Here is an 18,781-nt window from a genome sequence, read left to right as displayed (position 1 = left end):
GCAGCAGACCACCGCAACAGAGTCGCCAACGCGGCGTGGCCGACCGAGCACAGCGAGCTACAGAGGGGCAGGACGCTGGCGCTCCGCCCCGGTGTGGTGACCAGCAGCCTGCAGGGCAGTAGGGAGACGCGCATGAGCCAGACGCCCGTGTAGTACGACCCTTAAACCGCACCGCGCCCTTAAACCCCGGCCAGGACAGACCGGAGCGGAAGGCACAACTGAGGCTAGCAGGCTCGTGCGGTGTACGCTCCGACGCCGCGGACCTCCTCGCCATAACGCCACGGACTTCACCGCCACGCCGCCGCGCACCACACCGCCACGTCGCCGCGGAACTCACCACCACGCCGCCGCGGACCACACCGCCACGCCGCCGCGGACCACACTGCCACGCCGCCGCGGACCACACTGCCACGCCGCCGCGCACCACGCCGCCACGTCGCCGCGGAACTCACCACCACGTCGCCGCGGAACTCACCGCCGCGCCGCCGCGGGCCACACCGCCACGCCGCCGCGGAACTCACCGCTACAACGTGGCGCACCTCACCACCACGACATCGCGCACCTCACCGTCACAACGCCGCGCACCTCACCGCCACGACACGGCGAAACTCACCGCCACGCCGCCGCGCACCTCACCGCCACGACGCCGCGGCCGAGTCTAGCGCCAGCGTCCGGGCAGACCGGCTTTAGCCAATTAGCAGACCAAATTCTGCGCAGACCGCATTATCCGTAGGTCAGGTCGTCCCAGAGCTGACCGGGTGTATTCCAGCGCGAGACATCCATGCCCCGCAGGTCAATTGTCTAGTAATTGAGACCGACCCTAGCCGAGAGTTGGGGTCGTAAGCGGCTCTCCCAGAGCCACCCGGTCACCAGGCATACCAGAATCATGTGGAGCATAAACAGGAAGCCGGGCCGTTGCGCGTGCAAGACGGCCGACGCGAGAGCATGCTGAGTGCGCCGCGGCGTCATTACAGTCCGCCCTTCCGTCGGGGCACGGCCCAGTGCATCTAGTACTGCACCGTCTGGCTCCAGATGCGCCTCGTCACTGCCTGCCAGGAGGTGCGCACAGATGGTGCGCACCGCCTCGAAGTCGTAGGGCGGCCGGCGCAGTCAGCAGGCGCAGCTTCTGCGGCGCTGACAGCGTCTGGTGGTCTGTGGGCCCGGCGATCGGCCGCGCGCCGACACCAGAGCTCCCACAAGGCTGGCGGCGGCGGGAGGAAGGCGTCTGATGGTCAACGGGCCCGGAGATCGGCCGCGCGTCGGCACCAGAGCCCCCACTAGGCTGGCGGCGGCGGGAGGAAGGCGTCTGATGGTCCGCGGGCCCGGAGATCGGCCGCGCGTCGACACCAGAGTTCCCACTAGGCTGGCGGCGGGAGGAGGAAGGGAGGAAGGCCTTCGGAGCAGGTGCAGCGCCAGCCGGGCGTCCGCAGACGTGCCCACCGCGCGCAGGCGGTATGCTGCGTACGCCGCCGCGATACGGCCGGTGCGACACACACAAGCAGCTGGCCAGCAGGCAGCTAAATGTGTAGTGAGGAAGGTCCTGGGCGGACGGCGCCACCTCCCTCCGTGACAGCCAGCCGCGCGCAGACTCGCCATTCGCTGGCGCTCCGGGTCTGTGGAGCCGGCGGCGCCCGCACCCGGCCCTGACTACTGGGGCTTGCCTCTGGGTCCGGCCGGCTGGGGTGAGCGGCAGGACCGGCCCGGGTCGGCATCCCAACCGGCCGGCCGGAGCAGGCCGTCGTCAGGCTCCGGACGGCGAGCAGCGCCTGCTCGCAGCGCAGCGCAGTCGCCAGCCGCCAGCCGCCATGCACCTTTAGAGGCACGGGCCAGCCTCAGGCACACGCCCTTCTGCGGCGGCGTGAACAGCGGCGACAGTCTGTCAATGGTCACATCCAGCGCGTGCACCAGCAGTGGGCGGCCCAAGGTCACCATGGCTCTCACGATCTCCCCCCCCCCCCCCTCCTCTCCTCTTACCACCTGGAGCACGGCTTCAGACGGGTCAGCGAGCGCTGCCGCCCCCCCCCCCCCCCCCCACGACAACGGCGTTGCCGTGCTCACACGCCCGGCACCCATGCCAGAGCTGAACGCCCATAGCTAGAAGGGATTGGTCCTACAAAACAGACTTTGCGTACCTTTTTCAGAACAAGTCAAAAATTTTAATCCTCAAATCCTGAATCTTTCAGACCTAAAAGAGGTTGTTTACTTATATTACGTAAAAGCCCACATATTACTGAATATTGCTCTTGCGCTTTGCCTTCGCCCACAGTGATGGGGACCGAAGTACCGTCACAACGCGAGCACCGCTATCGAATTCTGTGCTACCACGGGATCCATGTCACTGAGATCTGGGTTCATCATTGATGGCTTGCGCTGCAATTTTAAGATCAGCTGCAGAATTCGGAGTTCCCACCATACGAGTTCGCGTACACCAGAGATCATGCGGGATGGAGTTATATCATGTAACCAAAGTGCTTTGCTAGGGCCTTCTGTGATAAACAGGTTGGTGTGACTTACTCGTTTCCAAGACAACGACCGTTGTGTAATGTAGAGCATGTGACAAGCATGTGACAATGAGTGTAAGAGCATGTGACATTAGATGTGATGAGGTGATCCGACCATAATCCTACATGACCCTGACCCTGATTGATTCTCGGCCTTAGGGATACCGGTAGTGCGGTGGTTAAGCAAGGCGTCTGGGAACCCAGAGGCATGGGTTCGATTTCCCGTGGTGCTGCACTGTGCCCGCCCTTCTTACTAGAGCGAGAGGCAGGTGACTCCATGTAGTCTCAGCAACCGCGTGAGGCGTAAAGTCCCAATGTCAATGATTCGCCTTGACTAGCACCACGGTGTGTCTTTGAGGCGCCGGACAATGTTTTCGACATTGGTGCCGGCTCGGAGGCTGAATAGGCCTCTACGACAAACGCGAAAACGCCCTGCAGTCATTTCAAAACTGTCTTGCTGAGTTTTGAGGCGACTGGTAACGTGTCCGGCGTCAACTCCACGTCCCAGGTCTCTCTGCGGCAGGCCTCTCCCGACCCCGCGGTTGCATCATAAGGTACCCGGGGTACAACTTGTAATCCCCCCTCACACACGCAGGTACGGGCCACTGCGGGCAGCGGAAGACCCATCTGGTGGTGCCGGCTAAACTGTCAAGGTTCTGACCAAAATGGGTCAGTACGCAGCGGTTTGCTGGTGAGTTAACGCAAAAATAAACCAGCAAAGAGCTATGTTTATGGTCGCACATGCGAATTACCCGCAGTCAACCGCAGTAACCCTCCACACACGTGTCTAGGAACTGTTTTTTAAGACACGTCGTGCGTGCAAAAAAAAAGGCCATCTGTAACATCTGATGAAGGGCAATTTGCAAACCTCCATGGATGTTCAGGGCATATTGGTTTATCTAGTCACATGCCACAGTTTCTGAATGAAGTGCCGCTGGTGCGTACACGAAGGTTTCAAGGTCATCTCGTACAGGTGGCAAGTACCTGGTGATACCAGGCCCGGAAGAATGGTATGACAATATGCAAGCACGACGGCAGCCTATTTTACAGCAAATGTCTCTGGTGTGCAGCCATATTTCATTTAACAACCCGGCATCCCGTCTCGTCTCGGAACCGTGCAACAGGACATGCAGGACAGACATTCCGGAAGCTTGACTTAAAATACCGCCTCGCGCTCAGCTGAACTGTGAATCCCAGGCTGCTGCTGGAACAGGGCTGCGGGCAGGCCCAGGGGCACAGCGAGGCCAGAGCTGCGGCACTCAGCGCCTGCGCAGCCTGCGGGTGGTCCCGCGGTGGGCGGCTGCTGACAAGGCAGACCAGCGCCGTCGTGGTCAGACCCAGCACCGCTGCTGCGCCCTGGCTCAGTCCGGCCGGCGGCCAGCAGCGGCCCCCCGGCTCCGCGCCTCTAGCGGCGGCGGTAGCGCTAGCACGGCTCGACGGGTCCGACCACTCTGAGCCCGGCCCGCCGCCGGCTCCCGCGGCCCAGATAGGGACCGGGTCGCCCACTCCGTCAGCAGCCGCACCACCTACCTTACGTGCCGGCTGGCGCAGCACAACGGCTTTGACAGCGTCGCCAGATAACCGCGCTCCATTTGCACGTGTATTTCGTCCGACGCGCACTGCCGTCGTGCCAACAATACCTACATACAAAAGACGTGTAACAGAGTGGTGCGCACTAACTGGCGGCGCACAGTTCACATAGTGGGGCGGCCGAGCCGGGTCAGGGGGCCCGGCGGGGCCCGGCCGGCGCACGGTCACAGCCGGAGGACGTCACCGCCAGGCGGTCCGTGTCGGCCGATGGCGACGACCTCAGTAGTCGATGGCGGCCATCGGCGCGTCCTCGGGCTCGGGCTCGGGTCGCGAGCGCGAGCGGGACCGCTTGGGCCGCGACCGCGGCCGGTTGCGTTCGCGTGGGTGCGGCGGCGCGCTGCGTGGCGGGTTGAGCGGCGGCGGCGGCACCGCCTCACGCACGCCGACCGGGTCGATCGAGTCCACCTCCGGCGGTGACATCTGGCGGAGACGACGGGAACGTCAAGTGTCGGACGTCCGACACACTAACACGCCAACGTGTTCGGACTTCCTTCCGACATGAGACCGGCTTCACAGGCCGTTGGCCACGGAAGAGCGTTACACATGTGGCTGACCGGAGCCCGCCAGCCGCCGCGTGACGCTCGGCCTGCCGGGCGGCGCCCACTCACCGGCTCGTCGGCCAGCTCGCGCGGCCGGTCTCCGTTCAGCACGCGCATCACGTCCGTCGGAATGTGGCCGCGCTGCGCCTCGCTGAAGCTGGCCACGTAGTCGAGCAGGTTGCTGCGCAGCTCGGGCGCCGTGGCAAACACGTCGCGCAGCGGCTCCGGCGGCAACTGCAGCAGCACCTGGTAGCTGCTGGGCTTGGTGCGCTGACAACACTTGATGAAGCCTTCCCATACCTTCTTCTGGGTCCACACCTGGCAAGTGTAAGGGGTTAGCACGGATGGCGAGCCGCGTGAGCACGAGCTCGGGCTAAGACAAGGCCTTTATCAGGAAGGAGTTTCCAGACTGTGCCCTGACCAACGCTTCCCACGTCATAGACACCACCACTACAGCCATGTCAACGCCTGGTAAGGGTCAAACTAGACCAAATGTTACGAAAACGATGAAATAGAAAGCCGGGAAGCGCCTAAGTCAGCTGAGCGCAAGTACAAGCCTGACACAAAGCACGCCGGCAGTTGCGGACGTTGGGGGGGGGGGGGGACAGGCTACCGTCTTAACGCTTGGGAGGGGGGAGGGAACAGGATGACATCTCCGCACCTGTTTGCTGGTTAGCCGCTGCAGGATGTTCATGACGAGGCCGATGAGTCGGTTATAGAGCGCCAGTGACTGGATGACAGTGCGCATCAGCAGCACCGGCAGCGGCGACTGCTCCATCAACTGCTGCAGCACCACGGCCAGCACCTCCTGCGTGTACACCTGCTTCTCGGCGAAGCACAGCGAGGTGGCTGCCGGGAACGCGACGGGCCGGTCAGCCGCGCCGGAAGAGGGCGCCACACAGGCACCGGCCGTCGTCGCTGCGGGGCGAAGTCCACCCGGTGCGGCGCCACTCTCATCCGCGCTGCGTTGAGCCCCGGCTAGCACGCGTCACTCACCGAACACCGGAGTCCGCAGTGGCGGCCGGTCCGCCGGCTCCCGGACACACACAGCGCCCCCCCCCCCCCCCCCCCGTCATGTCCGGGTCACAGCCTAACAGCATATCCAGCTGGTGTACGAAAAGCCAGGCAGGGTTTAACAGTCAACGTGCCAAGGCCCCAGAGCATGACGTGGAACCGTTAATGACTGATCTCAGCAGTCATCTCGATGCTCGCGACAGCCGACCGTCATACCGACACTCCACCCGGCCGGCGGCTGACGGCCGTGGCGGCAGGAGTCGGCGCTCGTGCCGCCGTCGGCCCGGGCGCGACCCGTGGCGCCGTACTGACACTCCACTCGGCCGGCGGCTGACGGCCGTGGCGGCAGGAGTCGGCGCTCGTGCCGCCGTGGGCCCGGGCGCGACCCGTGGCGCCGTACCGACACTCCACCCGGCCGGCGGCTGACGGCCGTGGCGGCAGGAGGTCGGCGCTCGTGCCGCCGTCGGCCCGGGCGCGACCCGCGGCGCCGTACCGACACTCCACCCGGCCGGCGGCTGACGGCCGTGGCGGCGGGAGTCGGCGCTCGTGCCGCCGTCGGCCCGGGCGCGACCCGTGGCGCCGTACTGACACTCCACCCGGCCGGCGGCTGACGGCCGTGGCGGCGGGAGTCGGCGCTCGTGCCGCCGTCGGCCCGGGCGCGACCCGTGGCGCCGCGTCCACTCGACACCTGCTCACCTTTGATGATGGTCTTCATGTCGCACTTGGTCGGGTCGATGTTGTGCAGCGCCACCAGCAGCTCGACGGGAGTGAGTGGCGAGCTGAAGTTGGCCGTGTCCGAGTGGATGCCCAGCAGCCGGTTAAACACCTGTCCGAACCACAGACGCAGAGCTCAGTCACCACTCCCTCGGAAGCCCAAGTTACAAAACCCCGCAACACGTCGCGCCTGGTTGCATAATCTCTCGGCGGTCGCCGTAACACCGCGCACAGTTCAGCTTGGACACATCGCCGGTCGCCGTGTTCAGCAGCGGACAGTCACCCCGCAGATTAAGCGCCTGTTTGATGCACCCAGCAGTCGCCGGCAGGACAGTGTCTCACACGCGTCTGCTGCAGATACTTTGGCCGGGACCACCACCTAGACGGACGACTGGCCGCCTCCGCCTGAGCCTTTCTGTGCTATTCATGCGACCAGCGTGTCCCGAACACCCCCCGAGCTCCCCCCCCCCCCCCCCCTACACGATAACCGCGCCGGCCCGGCCTGCGCCCGACGTCCGACCCACCTCCTTCACCACCACCGGGTTGAGCCGGATTAGCTTGGGCAGCGCGGCGATCACTTCCCGCTTGCGCAGTCCGTTCAGCACCGGAATGAGGAAGCGCACGTCCGAGACCCGCTTCTGGTACAGGTCACGCACCCGGTCCACCAGCTCGGCCGACGGCGGCGCTGCGGGCACGGCCGGCGGCACGTCACGCGCGGCCGCGCCGCTGGAGGCGGCCCAGGTCACACGGGGACCACACCACCGGAGGCGGCCAGGGAGGTCACACGGGGGACCACACCACCGGAGGCGGCCAGGGAGGTCACACGGGGGACCACACCACCGGAGGCGGCCAGGGAGGTCACACGGGGACCACACCACCGGAGGCGGCCAGGGAGGTCACACGGGGGACAACGCCACCGGAGGCGGCCAGGGAGGTCACACGGGGGACCACGCCACCGGAGGCGGCCAGGGAGGTCACACGGGGGACAACGCCACCGGAGGCGGCCAGGGAGGTCACACGGGGGACCACACCACCGGAGGCGGCCAGGGAGGTCACACGGGGACCACACCACCGGAGGCGGCCAGGGAGGTCACACGGGGGACCACACCACCGGAGGCGGCCAGAGAGGTCACACGGGGGACCACACCACTGGAGACGGCCAGGGAGGTCACACGGGGGACCACACTACTGGAGACCGGCCAGGGAGGTCACATGGGGGACCACACCACTGGAGACGGCCAGGGAGGTCACACGGGGACCATACCGCTGACCACGAGACCACCACGAGACGGCGCCGCTGGCGTACACCCCGTCACACTATGCCCCATCCACCAGCTTTCGATGCCGCTGAGCAGCGGCGCCGAAAGCCATGGGCTATTGAACGCCAGCGATTGCAGGCTACAGCCTGACGGTCACCAGACCCGACCATCCATCACCGGCCACACCCGGCACACCCGCGACCGCCCCGGCGTCCGGGCGACGCACGGAGTCGGCCCACGTACTTTTGTCGGTGAGTATGTGGATGACGCGCGTGATGAGCGTCTCGGCACCCTTGGGGCACGTCTCCACCAGCGTCAGCAGTTCCGGCGACTCCATGCCCATGCCGCGGATGGGCGCCTCCAGCACCCGCAGGATGGTGCGCTTGACATCCGCCGTCGTCTGCACATACACGTGCGCCAGCCTGCGGCAGGCCCGGCACGTCCGCTCAGTCCACAGGCCGGCCGCAGCAGGCACCACCGCAGGCGTCTCATCAGGAGTGAGATCAGTTGTCGCGTCCACCACAGACCGGAGGCACCCCTCGCACCGTTGTCTACAGTTGGCTTTACAGTACTTGCAGCCACACTCTTAACATACGTGTACCGACGACAGCATGGCCTGCCCAGGAGTGTGTACAGTGACACCTGAAAGCCACGCTGCAGGCCGTTCCTGGCGCCTGCCCCGCTGGCGTGTACCGCAAGCTCGGCTTACTGCCAGGCCAGAGGAGCACGCATGCCACCCACTCGTGTATGAGGCTCTCGCGGCGCGGCAGCAGCGCCAGGTACAGGTGCAGACACAGCTTGGCCAGCTCGTCAGTCCACTCCAGCGTGACACCGGCCGGCGCGGCGCTGCGGGCGGGAGGAGACGCCATCAGGGGCTGCACCTACGCCGGGAGCGACGCTCGCACCTCACCGACGAGGAGGGACGCTCGCACCACACCGACGAACCGACGGGGAGGGACGCCCACGTGACACCGATGGGGACGGACGTTTCTCGTACCTCACCGACGGGGAGGGACGCCCACGTGACACCGATGGGGACGGACGTTTCTCATACCTCACCGACGGGGAGGGACGCTCGCATGCCACCGCTGAGGTGATTGCAAAGGTAGTGCCGGTATCGACTGGTAAATTTGTGAAGCTATCGGCCTGCGGTGCAGCACCAGAGCCAAAACAGCCACATAAAGACCACAATACAATGCACCTGCAGCATATAACATACCAGACTAAGCAATCTGCAGGCAAATTGGACGTGGTTGCGTGGTCGCCAATACGCTAGTGCAAAACCACGCCCACCCCGGATGATGGTTAAGGTTTTCGCCACCGCCACAGTTCACCGTACATCCCGGCCTTCGCTGGCTGCGCGGGCCGGCTCGGTGCTGACCAGACCCGGGGAGGGGCAGAGGACCCGGTCCAGTGGCGCGGCTCACCTCTGGTCGTCGCCCAGCAGCAGGGCCGGCGGCGTCTCCAGCGCCAGGTATTTGAGCCGGTCGACTGCGTGCTCCTCCACCAGGCCGGCCAGCGCACCGTTCATCCCGTGCAGCTCTAGCACCGTGGCCAGCGCCCGCTCCCGCACCTGCGGCACCACACGTCACCGCTGGGGAGGCCGCGCCCGAGGCCAACACACAGTGCTGGGGGAAACCGTGCCCGAGGTCGCCGTCCAACGCCGGGGGAGAGCGCGCCCGGGGTCATCACACAGCGCTGGGGCAGACAGCGCCCGAGGCCAACACACAGCGCTGGGGAAGAACGTGCCCGAGGTCACCACACAGCGCTGGGGGAGACCGCGCCCGAGGCCAACGCACAGCGCTGTGGGAGAACGTGCCCGAGGTCACCACACAGCGCTGGGGGAGACCGTGCCCGAGGCCAACGCACAGCGCTGGGGGAGAACGTGCCCGAGGTCACCACACAGCGCTGGGGGAGACCGTGCCCGAGGCCAACGCACAGCGCTGTGGGAGACCGTGCCCGAGGCCAACGCACAGCGCTGTGGGAGACCGCGCCAGGAACCACCACAGCGCTGGGGGAGACCCAGCTCTAGTCCACCACACGTCTCGGGCTCGACCCAAGCCCATACCCTCCTCTGGCCGCCTCTCATTTGGGTCGGCGAAGCTGGACGCACGGATCGGACGATCCTGACACACAAATAAATCTGGTGCGCGACACCATTTGCACGCATACGTCCCGATATCACGTCAAGTTCTTTCCAAGGTTTGTTGCACGCCAAAAGGATGCGGTGAAAAGGGCACAACACAACGATGTCAGATTATTATGTGTCTCTCTTCCTTGCTTTCAATCTCATCCCGAATTCCAAACACGAAAAATCAGGGAGCAGCAGAACTGGGCCTGCCCCCGCCACCCATGTGCGTGTGAGCGATGCCGGGCGCGCGCGCGCCAGCGGACGGACCTCGGAGGCGTTGTGGCTGGCCAGCTGGAGCAGCGCGCTGATGTAGGTCAGCTGTTTGCTGGGCCGGCGCGAGATCAGCTGACTGAGCAGCTGGATGCCCTGCCGGTGGGTGGCCGACTCGGCGCTGAAACCCTTTAGGATGTCCACGGCCGAGGCCGGCACGAGCGGCGCCTCCAGGAACAGCCGCGTCAGCAGGCTGTCGGCCGTCACGAGCGCACCGGTCACCGGTCACCGCCACAGACCGAGCACGCGCGCCTACTGGACTGCCCGACCAGCCGCGTGACCGGCCTGACATGGCGCCGCCAGCGAACAGCCGCGTCAGCAGGCTGTCGGCCGTCACGAGCGCACCGGTCACCGGTCACCGCCACAGACCGAGCACGCGCGCCTACTGGACTGCCCGACCAGCCGCGTGACCGGCCTGACATGGCGCCGCCAGCGAGCAGCCACGTCAGCAGGCTGTCGGCCGTCACGAGCGCACCGGTCACCGGTCACGAGCGCACCGGTCACCGGTCACCGCCACAGACCGAGCACGCGCGCCCACTGGACCGCCCCGACCAGCCGCGTGACCGGCCTGCCATGGCGCCGTCAGTGAACATACGCGCTGGTCGGCGGCCGGGCCCGCGCGGACGCATGTCTGCTGGGCCTTCCGTGACATGTACTGATCGGGAATACGCGCGGCAGCCACGGCAACGCGCGCTACTGTCACAACCAAACATGTCGGGCACAGCCATAGAGCCATCATCCGCCGGTGACTTAATGTCATCCACATGCAAGTGTTACCCTACCGATACCTGCAGTCTCACATCGGGCGGAGGGCTGTGGAGGCCGCGGACAGAGGCTTACTGTGGCGGGTGAGCGCGGCCGCGCGCGACCCCCAGCGCACCGAGCGAGCGGCGCCGACACCACCCAGCCCCGAAGGCCACACGGCCGCTCGGCGCAGGCGGGCCAGCGTCACGTGCGCCGAGGCCGGCGCGGGCCCGCCGGCCGCCCAGCGAGCCCGCCCACCCGGGCAGTGCTACTCACGTCTCGCCGTCCTTGAAGTCGGGCCGCACCATCAGAGCCGAGATGAGCATGCAGAACACCTGCTCGTAGCTGGCCGTGCTGTGCACCACCTGGCCCAGGTTGCTGAAGCCCGAGACGTTGGCGTACTCCTCGTACAGCCAGCTGAACACCAGGTCTGACCGACCGCCGATATCCTCCAGCACGTGGCCCAGCATCTCTGCGGCAGCAGCAGGGACAACAGTGAGCAACACTGACGGCTCCGCGTCTCTGCACCCTGGAGATGGTGGTGCGGAGCGGTCGCCAGCTTTTGCGGCGAGACGGACACTTTACCGGGCTCCATCCCAAGAACAGCGAAATGAATCCAGTGCAGACGGCCATCTTGGGTCGCAGAAAAAAATCACACTGCATTGGAGGCCAAGAAACGATGTTAGCGCGCGGCTTTGCCACTTATGGATGAAAGCCTCTCCTTCTTCTGCCCTCTCTGCTGACGGTCGGCGCCCCGGCTCTAACTGGGTGCCGGCGGCGGGCCACCCCCGGCCGGCGACATACTCACTCTCCAGCAGGTGGCCGGTGAAGTGGGACGACATCATGGCGAGCAGCTTGGAGCGGGCGGCGGCCAGCCCGCCAGCGCGCGCCGTCCGCTCGGCCGCCAGCAGCCGGTCCAGCGCAGCCGTCATCATCCGCTCCAGCTCGTCAGCCGGTAGCGGCCGCGTGATCTCCGGAAGACGGAGCGGCTTCGCCTGCCGGCCGCACGTGCTCAGCACGGGCTCGGCACGGGTCCAGTACGGGTTCAGCGCGGGTACAGTACGAGTTCAACGCGGACTTGCACGCGCTCAGCACAGGCCCAGCACGGGTCCGGCGCAGGCTCAGCACGGACTTGCTCATGCTCAACAAATACGCAGCGGGGGGCGGAACGCGCCCCTCGCCCCGCAGCGCCACACCACACGCGGTGACCGAGGAACAGCTCAAATGTGTCGCCCCCACTCGAACGACTGCTAACGGCGCTGTAGATAGCGGCTCGGCCTTCGCTACATCACTGGTCTTCGCGCTCAGCGAGGGTATGCCAGTCTCTCACGCAAGTTGACGCAGTAAGATTGGTTCGTTTGGCCTACTGTGACGGAAAGCATAGATCTAATAGCTAGTCCTAAGAAACGAAATCTCTCACGACGGCTGTAACGGGCGAAACTATAGGGTTTCATTCCACACGTCGATTTTAAAAAGGCTGCGATATGCAAAAAGCAGCATTACCTAACACAATTATGTATGTTAAAGATTGTTCAGCATTTGGAAACTTGCCTTTACAGCCAGTGTTCATCTGCCTAGGTCTACGTCCTTATCGAATCCTAAACCCTACTGACTGCATGAAAGACACCAATCCAAATGTTTTGAAATTTTCAACATACTTGGCAGTTGCTTTGCGTGCTTGGCACATTTTTAGTATCCTTATTCGCGCTTGTTAAATTGACTGTTCCAGTGCAACACTCAGCATACACGTTTAAAGCTAGCATCGCCGGACGCCTGGCCGACAGCGACCGGCGGCGGCGGCCGGGTCCTCACCATGTGCTTCTTGTTCATCTGTCCGGAGGGGAGCAGCGCCACCTTTTTCTTGGTCTCGCGGCCCGACACGGTGCCGGCCAGCACGGTGGCGATAGGCTGCCGCGCGCCCGATGGCGTCTCCTCCTCCTCCGCCATCTCCCAGTCGTGCTGCCAGGCCAGCGACGCAGGTCACACGCACGGCGTGAGCAGGGCGCCGGCAAAACGTCTACTCGTGGAGGGCAGCCGTCAGGCGGATGGTGGAGGGCAGCGCTCAGGCGGGGGGCAGCGGTCAAGCGGAGGGCAGCCGTCGGACGGAGGGCGGCAGCTGCACGGCTCAGACCGCGCGATGCCCGTCAGTACCAGGTGATGGCGGCGTATTCAGTCGATGCCCCAGAGCAGTGAACACCTCCCCACACCGTCTCGCGTTAGTCCGCCGTCCCCCAGACATCACAGGCGCGGCCCGCGCCGGCCGCCGACGCGCCGGCGGCGACTCACTCACGTCCGTCATCTGGATGCCCTGATTGCGCGTGACCTCGACGCCGGGCCCGATGCCGGCGTGCGTCAGCTGGGCGGCCAGCAGGCGCGCCACGTGCTGGATCTGGGAGCTCGTGCCGGCGGCCGAGATTGGCGTGAACGTGTTGCTGAAGAGCGCCGGCGGGGTGTCCGGCAGGTTGTGCTGTCGGGCGGGCCACAGCGTTACATTGCTGGCGAGGCGTCCACAGCGCCGATCACGAGGCCGAGGTGACCGGTGCGGAGCTGTCGCCGTTTGTTGTCTGGGGAGGTGCGGATCCCGGTGGCCGACACAGCACGGCCAAAACACCGAGGCCGCCTCTAAGGACACTTGGCTTGGTAGGTTGCATAACCGGTTTTGTTCCACCCACAACGCCGTGGCAAAACAACACACAGCTATGCTAAGGATAAAACGGATCAGTCAATGAGTTATGCGGAGACCAACATCCCCTGAAACATCACGATCAAACGCTTACCCAAGTTAATCCATTGTGAAAACGAGCCTGAGTTGGATGCCAGGTCGAATATACGGTCCCTGAATGAGATGGGATGCAAAAGTGAATCCAAGTCTGGCCCTGGGGATGCAAGCCAGACGTAAAATAAGGCAGAAAAGACGAATGTAAAGAAATTTTAAAGGAAGACCGCTGAGTAATTCCCTCTAGGGTGAACACGCCAGACTCCCATCCCCGGGCACACCAACAGACTCGGACGTCGGTGCATACCCCGGTGTCTTGATGCCACCTACATCAAACCGACAACGAGCCTGACCACCCAAATACCACAGAGAACAAGTTCATCGCGGTCACCATCAGCACGGCCGCCGGCTGATGACGCGAGGGTTCCGCGGCGGGCCGGCCGCCCAGGCCGCTCTCACCATGGACACGAGCACGAGGTTGGCGGCCAGCGCCGGAGTCAGCCGCTCGAACGCCCACGCCTCGGTGATGTCGATGGCGTTCGCCTTGTGCTGCTTCTTGTCGAGCGGCGCCGGCCGCGGCGGCGCGCCGCCCGCCTCCTCCTCCTCCTCGTCCTCATCGTCGTCGTCCTCGACGAACTTCTGCGGGGAGAGAGCGCGTCAGATGTGACGCAGGACCTCACGGGGCGAGGCAGCGGAGAAGAAAGCAGAACCCGAGAGCAGAAACAAAAACCTGCACGACGCACCACGCTAGTTTGAAGCCAGCAAAAAAGCAACCCACCCGGGAGGCGATCCCCACCAGGCACCGCCCATGGTCAACCGTAGCACGCGGCTCGGTGGGCCGGCCGCAGCTGTCCGCCGGCGGTGCGCTCCAGCGTGTGTGCGACTCCCCTGCTCTCGGCCGGCGGTGTGTGGCCGCCCCCTTCTGAGCGCGCGCGCACCGGCGGTGACTCGCCTGCCGTTTGGTGACGGGTGTGTCGTCGTCGGCGTCGCCGGGCGGCTCCTCGGGCCGCCGCTGCCGCTTGCGCAGCTCCTCCGGCGGCGGCATGGCACGCATCACCTGCGGCCGGGGCCGGCGTCAGGCGCGGCGGCCGGGCGGACCGTCACACGGGTGCAGGCGGAGACGACCGTCACACGGGGTCAAACGGCCGTCAGACGGGTCCAGGCGGAGACGACCGTCACACGGGGTCAGACGGCCGTCAGACGGGTCCAGGCGGATACGACCGTCACACGGGGTCAGACGGCCGTCAGACGGGTCCAGGCGGAGACGACCGTCACACGGGGTCAGACGGCCGTCAGAAGGGGCCAGACGGAGACAGCCGTCGGACAGGGTCAGATGCAGACGGCCATCAGACGGGGCCAGATGGAGACGGCCGTCACACGGGTCCAGGCGGGGTAGACCGTCACACGGGTCCAGGCGGAGAAGACCGTCACACCGGGCCGGACAAAGACGGTCGCCACACAGGGTCGGACGGAGAAGACCGTCACACGGGTCCAGGCTTAGAAAACCGTCACACCGGGCCGGACAAAGACGGTCGCCACACAGGGTCAGACGGAGACAGCCGTCACAACGAGCAAGATGGAGACAGCCGTCACACGGGGTCAGACCGCACGTGCACACAGCAGATGGACAGCCACAGAGGAGCGGACCGAACACTCACACTGGGCTACACAGAGGAGTCGGGCCAGACGGCCAGAAGAGTCATAGCAGACAGACTCGGTCGGTCGGGCCGAGGTAATACGGCCAGGTCGGCATGCCACAAACAGACACGGCCGGCTGCACCCGATCAGACAAGGGTAAACAGAGCATGTACTGTGCACTGAGTGCGTGCACGGAACTTGCCAATGATAGCGACAGCATATTGCAACACACAGATTATTTATCAAATCACACGGCTTCATACATTCAGGTTTAAATTTTCTTAGCAATGGTATGGAACAATCAGGACAAATGAAAGCTCTCCTTGACGAGAATCGCGCGCTAAGCCCCTCCAGATCAAGCCAGACACCGCAACCCCCCTCCCCTACCCTAGTCCCGCCTGTCATTCGTCGAGATTGTGTGAAGTCACGGACGGGGGACCTCGCGTTTGATTCCTCTCGCTGTCTCCCGTCTCTCACCCTCGCTCTGGGAGGCCCCCAGATCGGTGAGCAGGGTGCAGATGTTGCGGTGACTGTCGTACGACGCCGGGTGCTTCAGCAGGTTCAGCAGCTGCATCTTCATGTGCTTCCTCACTGAGTTCACCTGGGACTTGGAGAGCGTCGGAGGCAGGTTCGCTGCGGCAATTTTTCTCATGAGTTTCTTACATCAAAGAAAGCTAAAAATTTCATGAATACAATGCCCAATCCCTTTCAGAGTTCAATATCATTTTACAACTTGGCGGTTACATCCCAAATTTACGTCATCCCATACTGCCTAACAAATGCACTTGCAGGACATACTTAGATACTCTGACGTACTATAACATTGCGTGCAATACTGCTCAAGTGTCAATATTTCCACAGCACTAATAAGAGCGCTCCGTTGCAGCGCGGCTGCGCGGCATCGGGTCGGTAGCGCCGGGGCCGGTGGACGCCGCGCCACTGTACTGACCGTGCAGCGACTCCAGCGCCGAGATGACCTGGGTCAGCAGCGACGGCCGGCAGCGCGCGATCAGCGTCAGCGAGCCCATGCACGCCATCAGGTTGACGCTGCTGATGTGCGGCGAGCCGTGGAACTTGATCAGCTGCGCGAACACGGACCTGGCGGCGGCGCACAGCGGTCGGGGCGACGCAGGGGCAGCACGGTCGGGGCGACGCAGGGGCAGCACGGCCGGGACGGTACAGGGGCGGCAGGTCGGGACGGCACAGGGGCGGCAGGTCGGGGCGGCACATGGGCGGTACGGTCGGGGCGACACAGAGGCGGCACGGTCGGGGAGACGCAGGGGCAGCACGGCCGGGGCGACAGAGAAGCGGCACGGCCGGGGCGACAGAGAGGCGGCACGGCCGGGGCGACAGAGAGGCGGCACGGCCGAGACGGCGCCACAGCTCCCTTGTTGATCACAGCCGCGTCAAAGGCACGGCGGGGCTGAAAGCGGCCAGCGCGGTATTACGGAGGCGGCGATGGGCCGGCTCGGGGCCCAGGGCTGCCACACGCCAGCCGCGTCCCAGTGACCACACAGGACGTATAACGCGGTTGGAGCGGCGACGCAGAGGCAACTCGTGGTCTGATCGCGGACAGGGCGGCGTTCGCCCAACGGCGGCAGCCTGTCTTAAGGCAGCATCCCGTCCTATGTCCACAATCTATCCTATAATGGCAGCCTGACGTCTGTCAACAGTTCGTCTCATGACGACAGCCTGCAGGAAGCCCCACAGCCTGTTAACGACAGCGGTCTGCTCTTAGTGGCGCGGCCGCCATACCGGCCTGGTGGCTGCGGCCGGCCGTCCTGGCCGCCACCCCGGGCCGGCTGCCACCACCGGGCCGGTGGCCGCGGCCGGCTGGCCCACGTACCGGGCCTCCTCTTCCAAGCTTGCGCGGCCCGCGCGATCTTGAGCGTTATAGGCACGCCGTCCAGACAGAACTCGGGTCGCTTCAGACTGCCTGGCTCCGAGAACGTTTGCAGCAGGATCACCGTCTCCATGAACTTGACGGCCATTGTGCGCACACTGCGGGAGGGCCATCGACACGCTGTAAGGCCTGCACCGAACGGAAGCATCACGCAAGACAACTGAGGCTGAGGGACATGGGTTGCGCGCGTCCCAAAACGCGGGACTTGCAAGCTTGGTGCACGCCGCGGCTCCTTAACACCGACGGCAAACGCACGCGGAGGTGGTAATGTGACGGGACGATACCAAGGCAACGGACACACGTCCTTAAATGCTTTGCAACAACGTCAAAACACGATAGCCCTGATCCCGAGAAGACGTGGCAGCACGCCTACATTCAAACAAGACACCAGGCTACGCAGCAGCCGACGCTGCCGACCGGCAGGGTTCTCCGGCGCACCGCTGACGAGACGCCGTCGCGAGCGAGCGTTGGATAGAGGACGCGGAGGCTCGGGCCGGCTGCGTCTGTGCCGCTCACCCGTCGTTGTCGTGGTCGACGTAGCCGATAATCCGCCGCTTCATCTGACCGAGCATGCTCCAGGCCGAGTCCATCACCTCGGTCACGGTCCGGGCCGAGCTGAGCCACTGTAGGGTCACCTGCGGCGACCAGCGGACAACACGGGTCAGTGGAGAACACGGGTCAGCTGGGGTCATCGCAGCGTCGCCTGCGGCGGCCCAGACAAAGGTCGTCAACAGAGGCCACGGGTCAACCGAGGCCACGGTCCAACCTGGGCCGCGCCAATGTGGCGGTGAGACACAGGATCAACCGGAGGCAGAGAGATCACGGGGTCAACTGAGGCCGCGGTCCGGGCTGAGCCGGACCAATATGGCGGTGAAACACAGGATCAACCGGAGACAGAGAGGCCACGGGATCAACAGTTGACCCCAATCGGATCGAAGTGAGCCAACAGCAGCATGACCTGGGGTCGTTTGTTTATATGAGACCGTCAAAGACCATGGAGCTCACAATGAGCACGAAGTCAAAGAGTGGTGAGACAGGCTGCAAAAAGCCAGCTCGAAAAATGGCTGTCAGAAAGGACTGTGATCCTGGATGGACAGGAGTGAGACATCTGTCCACCTTGATGGCAGATGCAGCGCCTGTCACTACCAGCCCTAACAAAGAACCATAACACATATCAACGAGCACCCACGCAAGCCACGACCAAGCCCCCTCTTTCTTTTTTTAAAATACGGCAACATACGGGCGCCAGATGCATGCAGTTCAGAACTCAAGCCTTACCCTGTATATGTTGGAGATGGCCTGCATGGTCCGCTTGACCACTGCCATGGAGAAGCTGTCCTGCAGCAGGATGCCCAGGTTGGCCACCACCTTGGGGATCATCTCATTGTCTTTTTTGCTGTGAACGCGGGGATGTATGTCAGCGGCTTATGGTCGAGCCAGCATGTGCCCATCTGACTTAATCTTCGCGCATAAGCACTGAAAGATGCAACCATAACCTGGCCATGTCTTTATCAATGGGGCAGGTGAGTTCCGGACCAGTGATCACGCAACCATGAAGCTTTTGGGTGACCACTTCATGGAAAGATAGGGTGCATCAGCTCTAAAACGTAGTTACACATCATTTGTCCCAAGGGATCTACACTGGGTGTGGTCACTAGACAGTGTGAAGACGCAGGCATTTTTCGTAGTGTTTTTTTTTTGCCGTATTTTTTTTCGTAATTCGTAACGCCGGAATCCTGATATAGGAAACCATCCACTATTA

The 18,781-nt window shown here is 64.0% G+C and overlaps 1 protein-coding gene across 1 annotated transcript in view; it reads right to left on the bottom strand.

Annotated features, from left to right (window-relative positions):
* Positions 1 to 3,676: 3,676 nt before the first annotated feature.
* Positions 3,677 to 18,781, bottom strand: part of LOC119094856 (symplekin-like) — a 16,605-nt gene continuing 1,500 nt past the window's right edge. The window contains 22 exon segments of the mRNA XM_037218094.1: positions 3,677 to 3,716; positions 4,450 to 4,511; positions 4,700 to 4,948; positions 5,292 to 5,479; positions 6,341 to 6,470; positions 6,883 to 7,043; positions 7,861 to 8,039; positions 8,359 to 8,463; positions 9,045 to 9,190; positions 10,016 to 10,211; positions 11,039 to 11,234; positions 11,571 to 11,757; positions 12,575 to 12,721; positions 13,053 to 13,229; positions 13,938 to 14,117; positions 14,431 to 14,534; positions 15,594 to 15,749; positions 16,066 to 16,214; positions 16,963 to 16,988; positions 16,991 to 17,117; positions 17,536 to 17,654; positions 18,298 to 18,415. Of these exon segments, the coding sequence (XP_037073989.1) occupies positions 3,677 to 3,716; positions 4,450 to 4,511; positions 4,700 to 4,948; positions 5,292 to 5,479; positions 6,341 to 6,470; positions 6,883 to 7,043; positions 7,861 to 8,039; positions 8,359 to 8,463; positions 9,045 to 9,190; positions 10,016 to 10,211; positions 11,039 to 11,234; positions 11,571 to 11,757; positions 12,575 to 12,721; positions 13,053 to 13,229; positions 13,938 to 14,117; positions 14,431 to 14,534; positions 15,594 to 15,749; positions 16,066 to 16,214; positions 16,963 to 16,988; positions 16,991 to 17,117; positions 17,536 to 17,654; positions 18,298 to 18,415 (3,142 nt within the window).

This window comes from Pollicipes pollicipes, unplaced genomic scaffold (genome assembly GCF_011947565.3).
Source record: "Pollicipes pollicipes isolate AB1234 unplaced genomic scaffold, Ppol_2.1 Scaffold_1031;HRSCAF=1197_pilon_pilon_pilon, whole genome shotgun sequence".
Taxonomy (NCBI): domain Eukaryota; kingdom Metazoa; phylum Arthropoda; class Thecostraca; order Pollicipedomorpha; family Pollicipedidae; genus Pollicipes; species Pollicipes pollicipes.
This window is presented reverse-complemented; position numbering and strand designations above follow the sequence as displayed.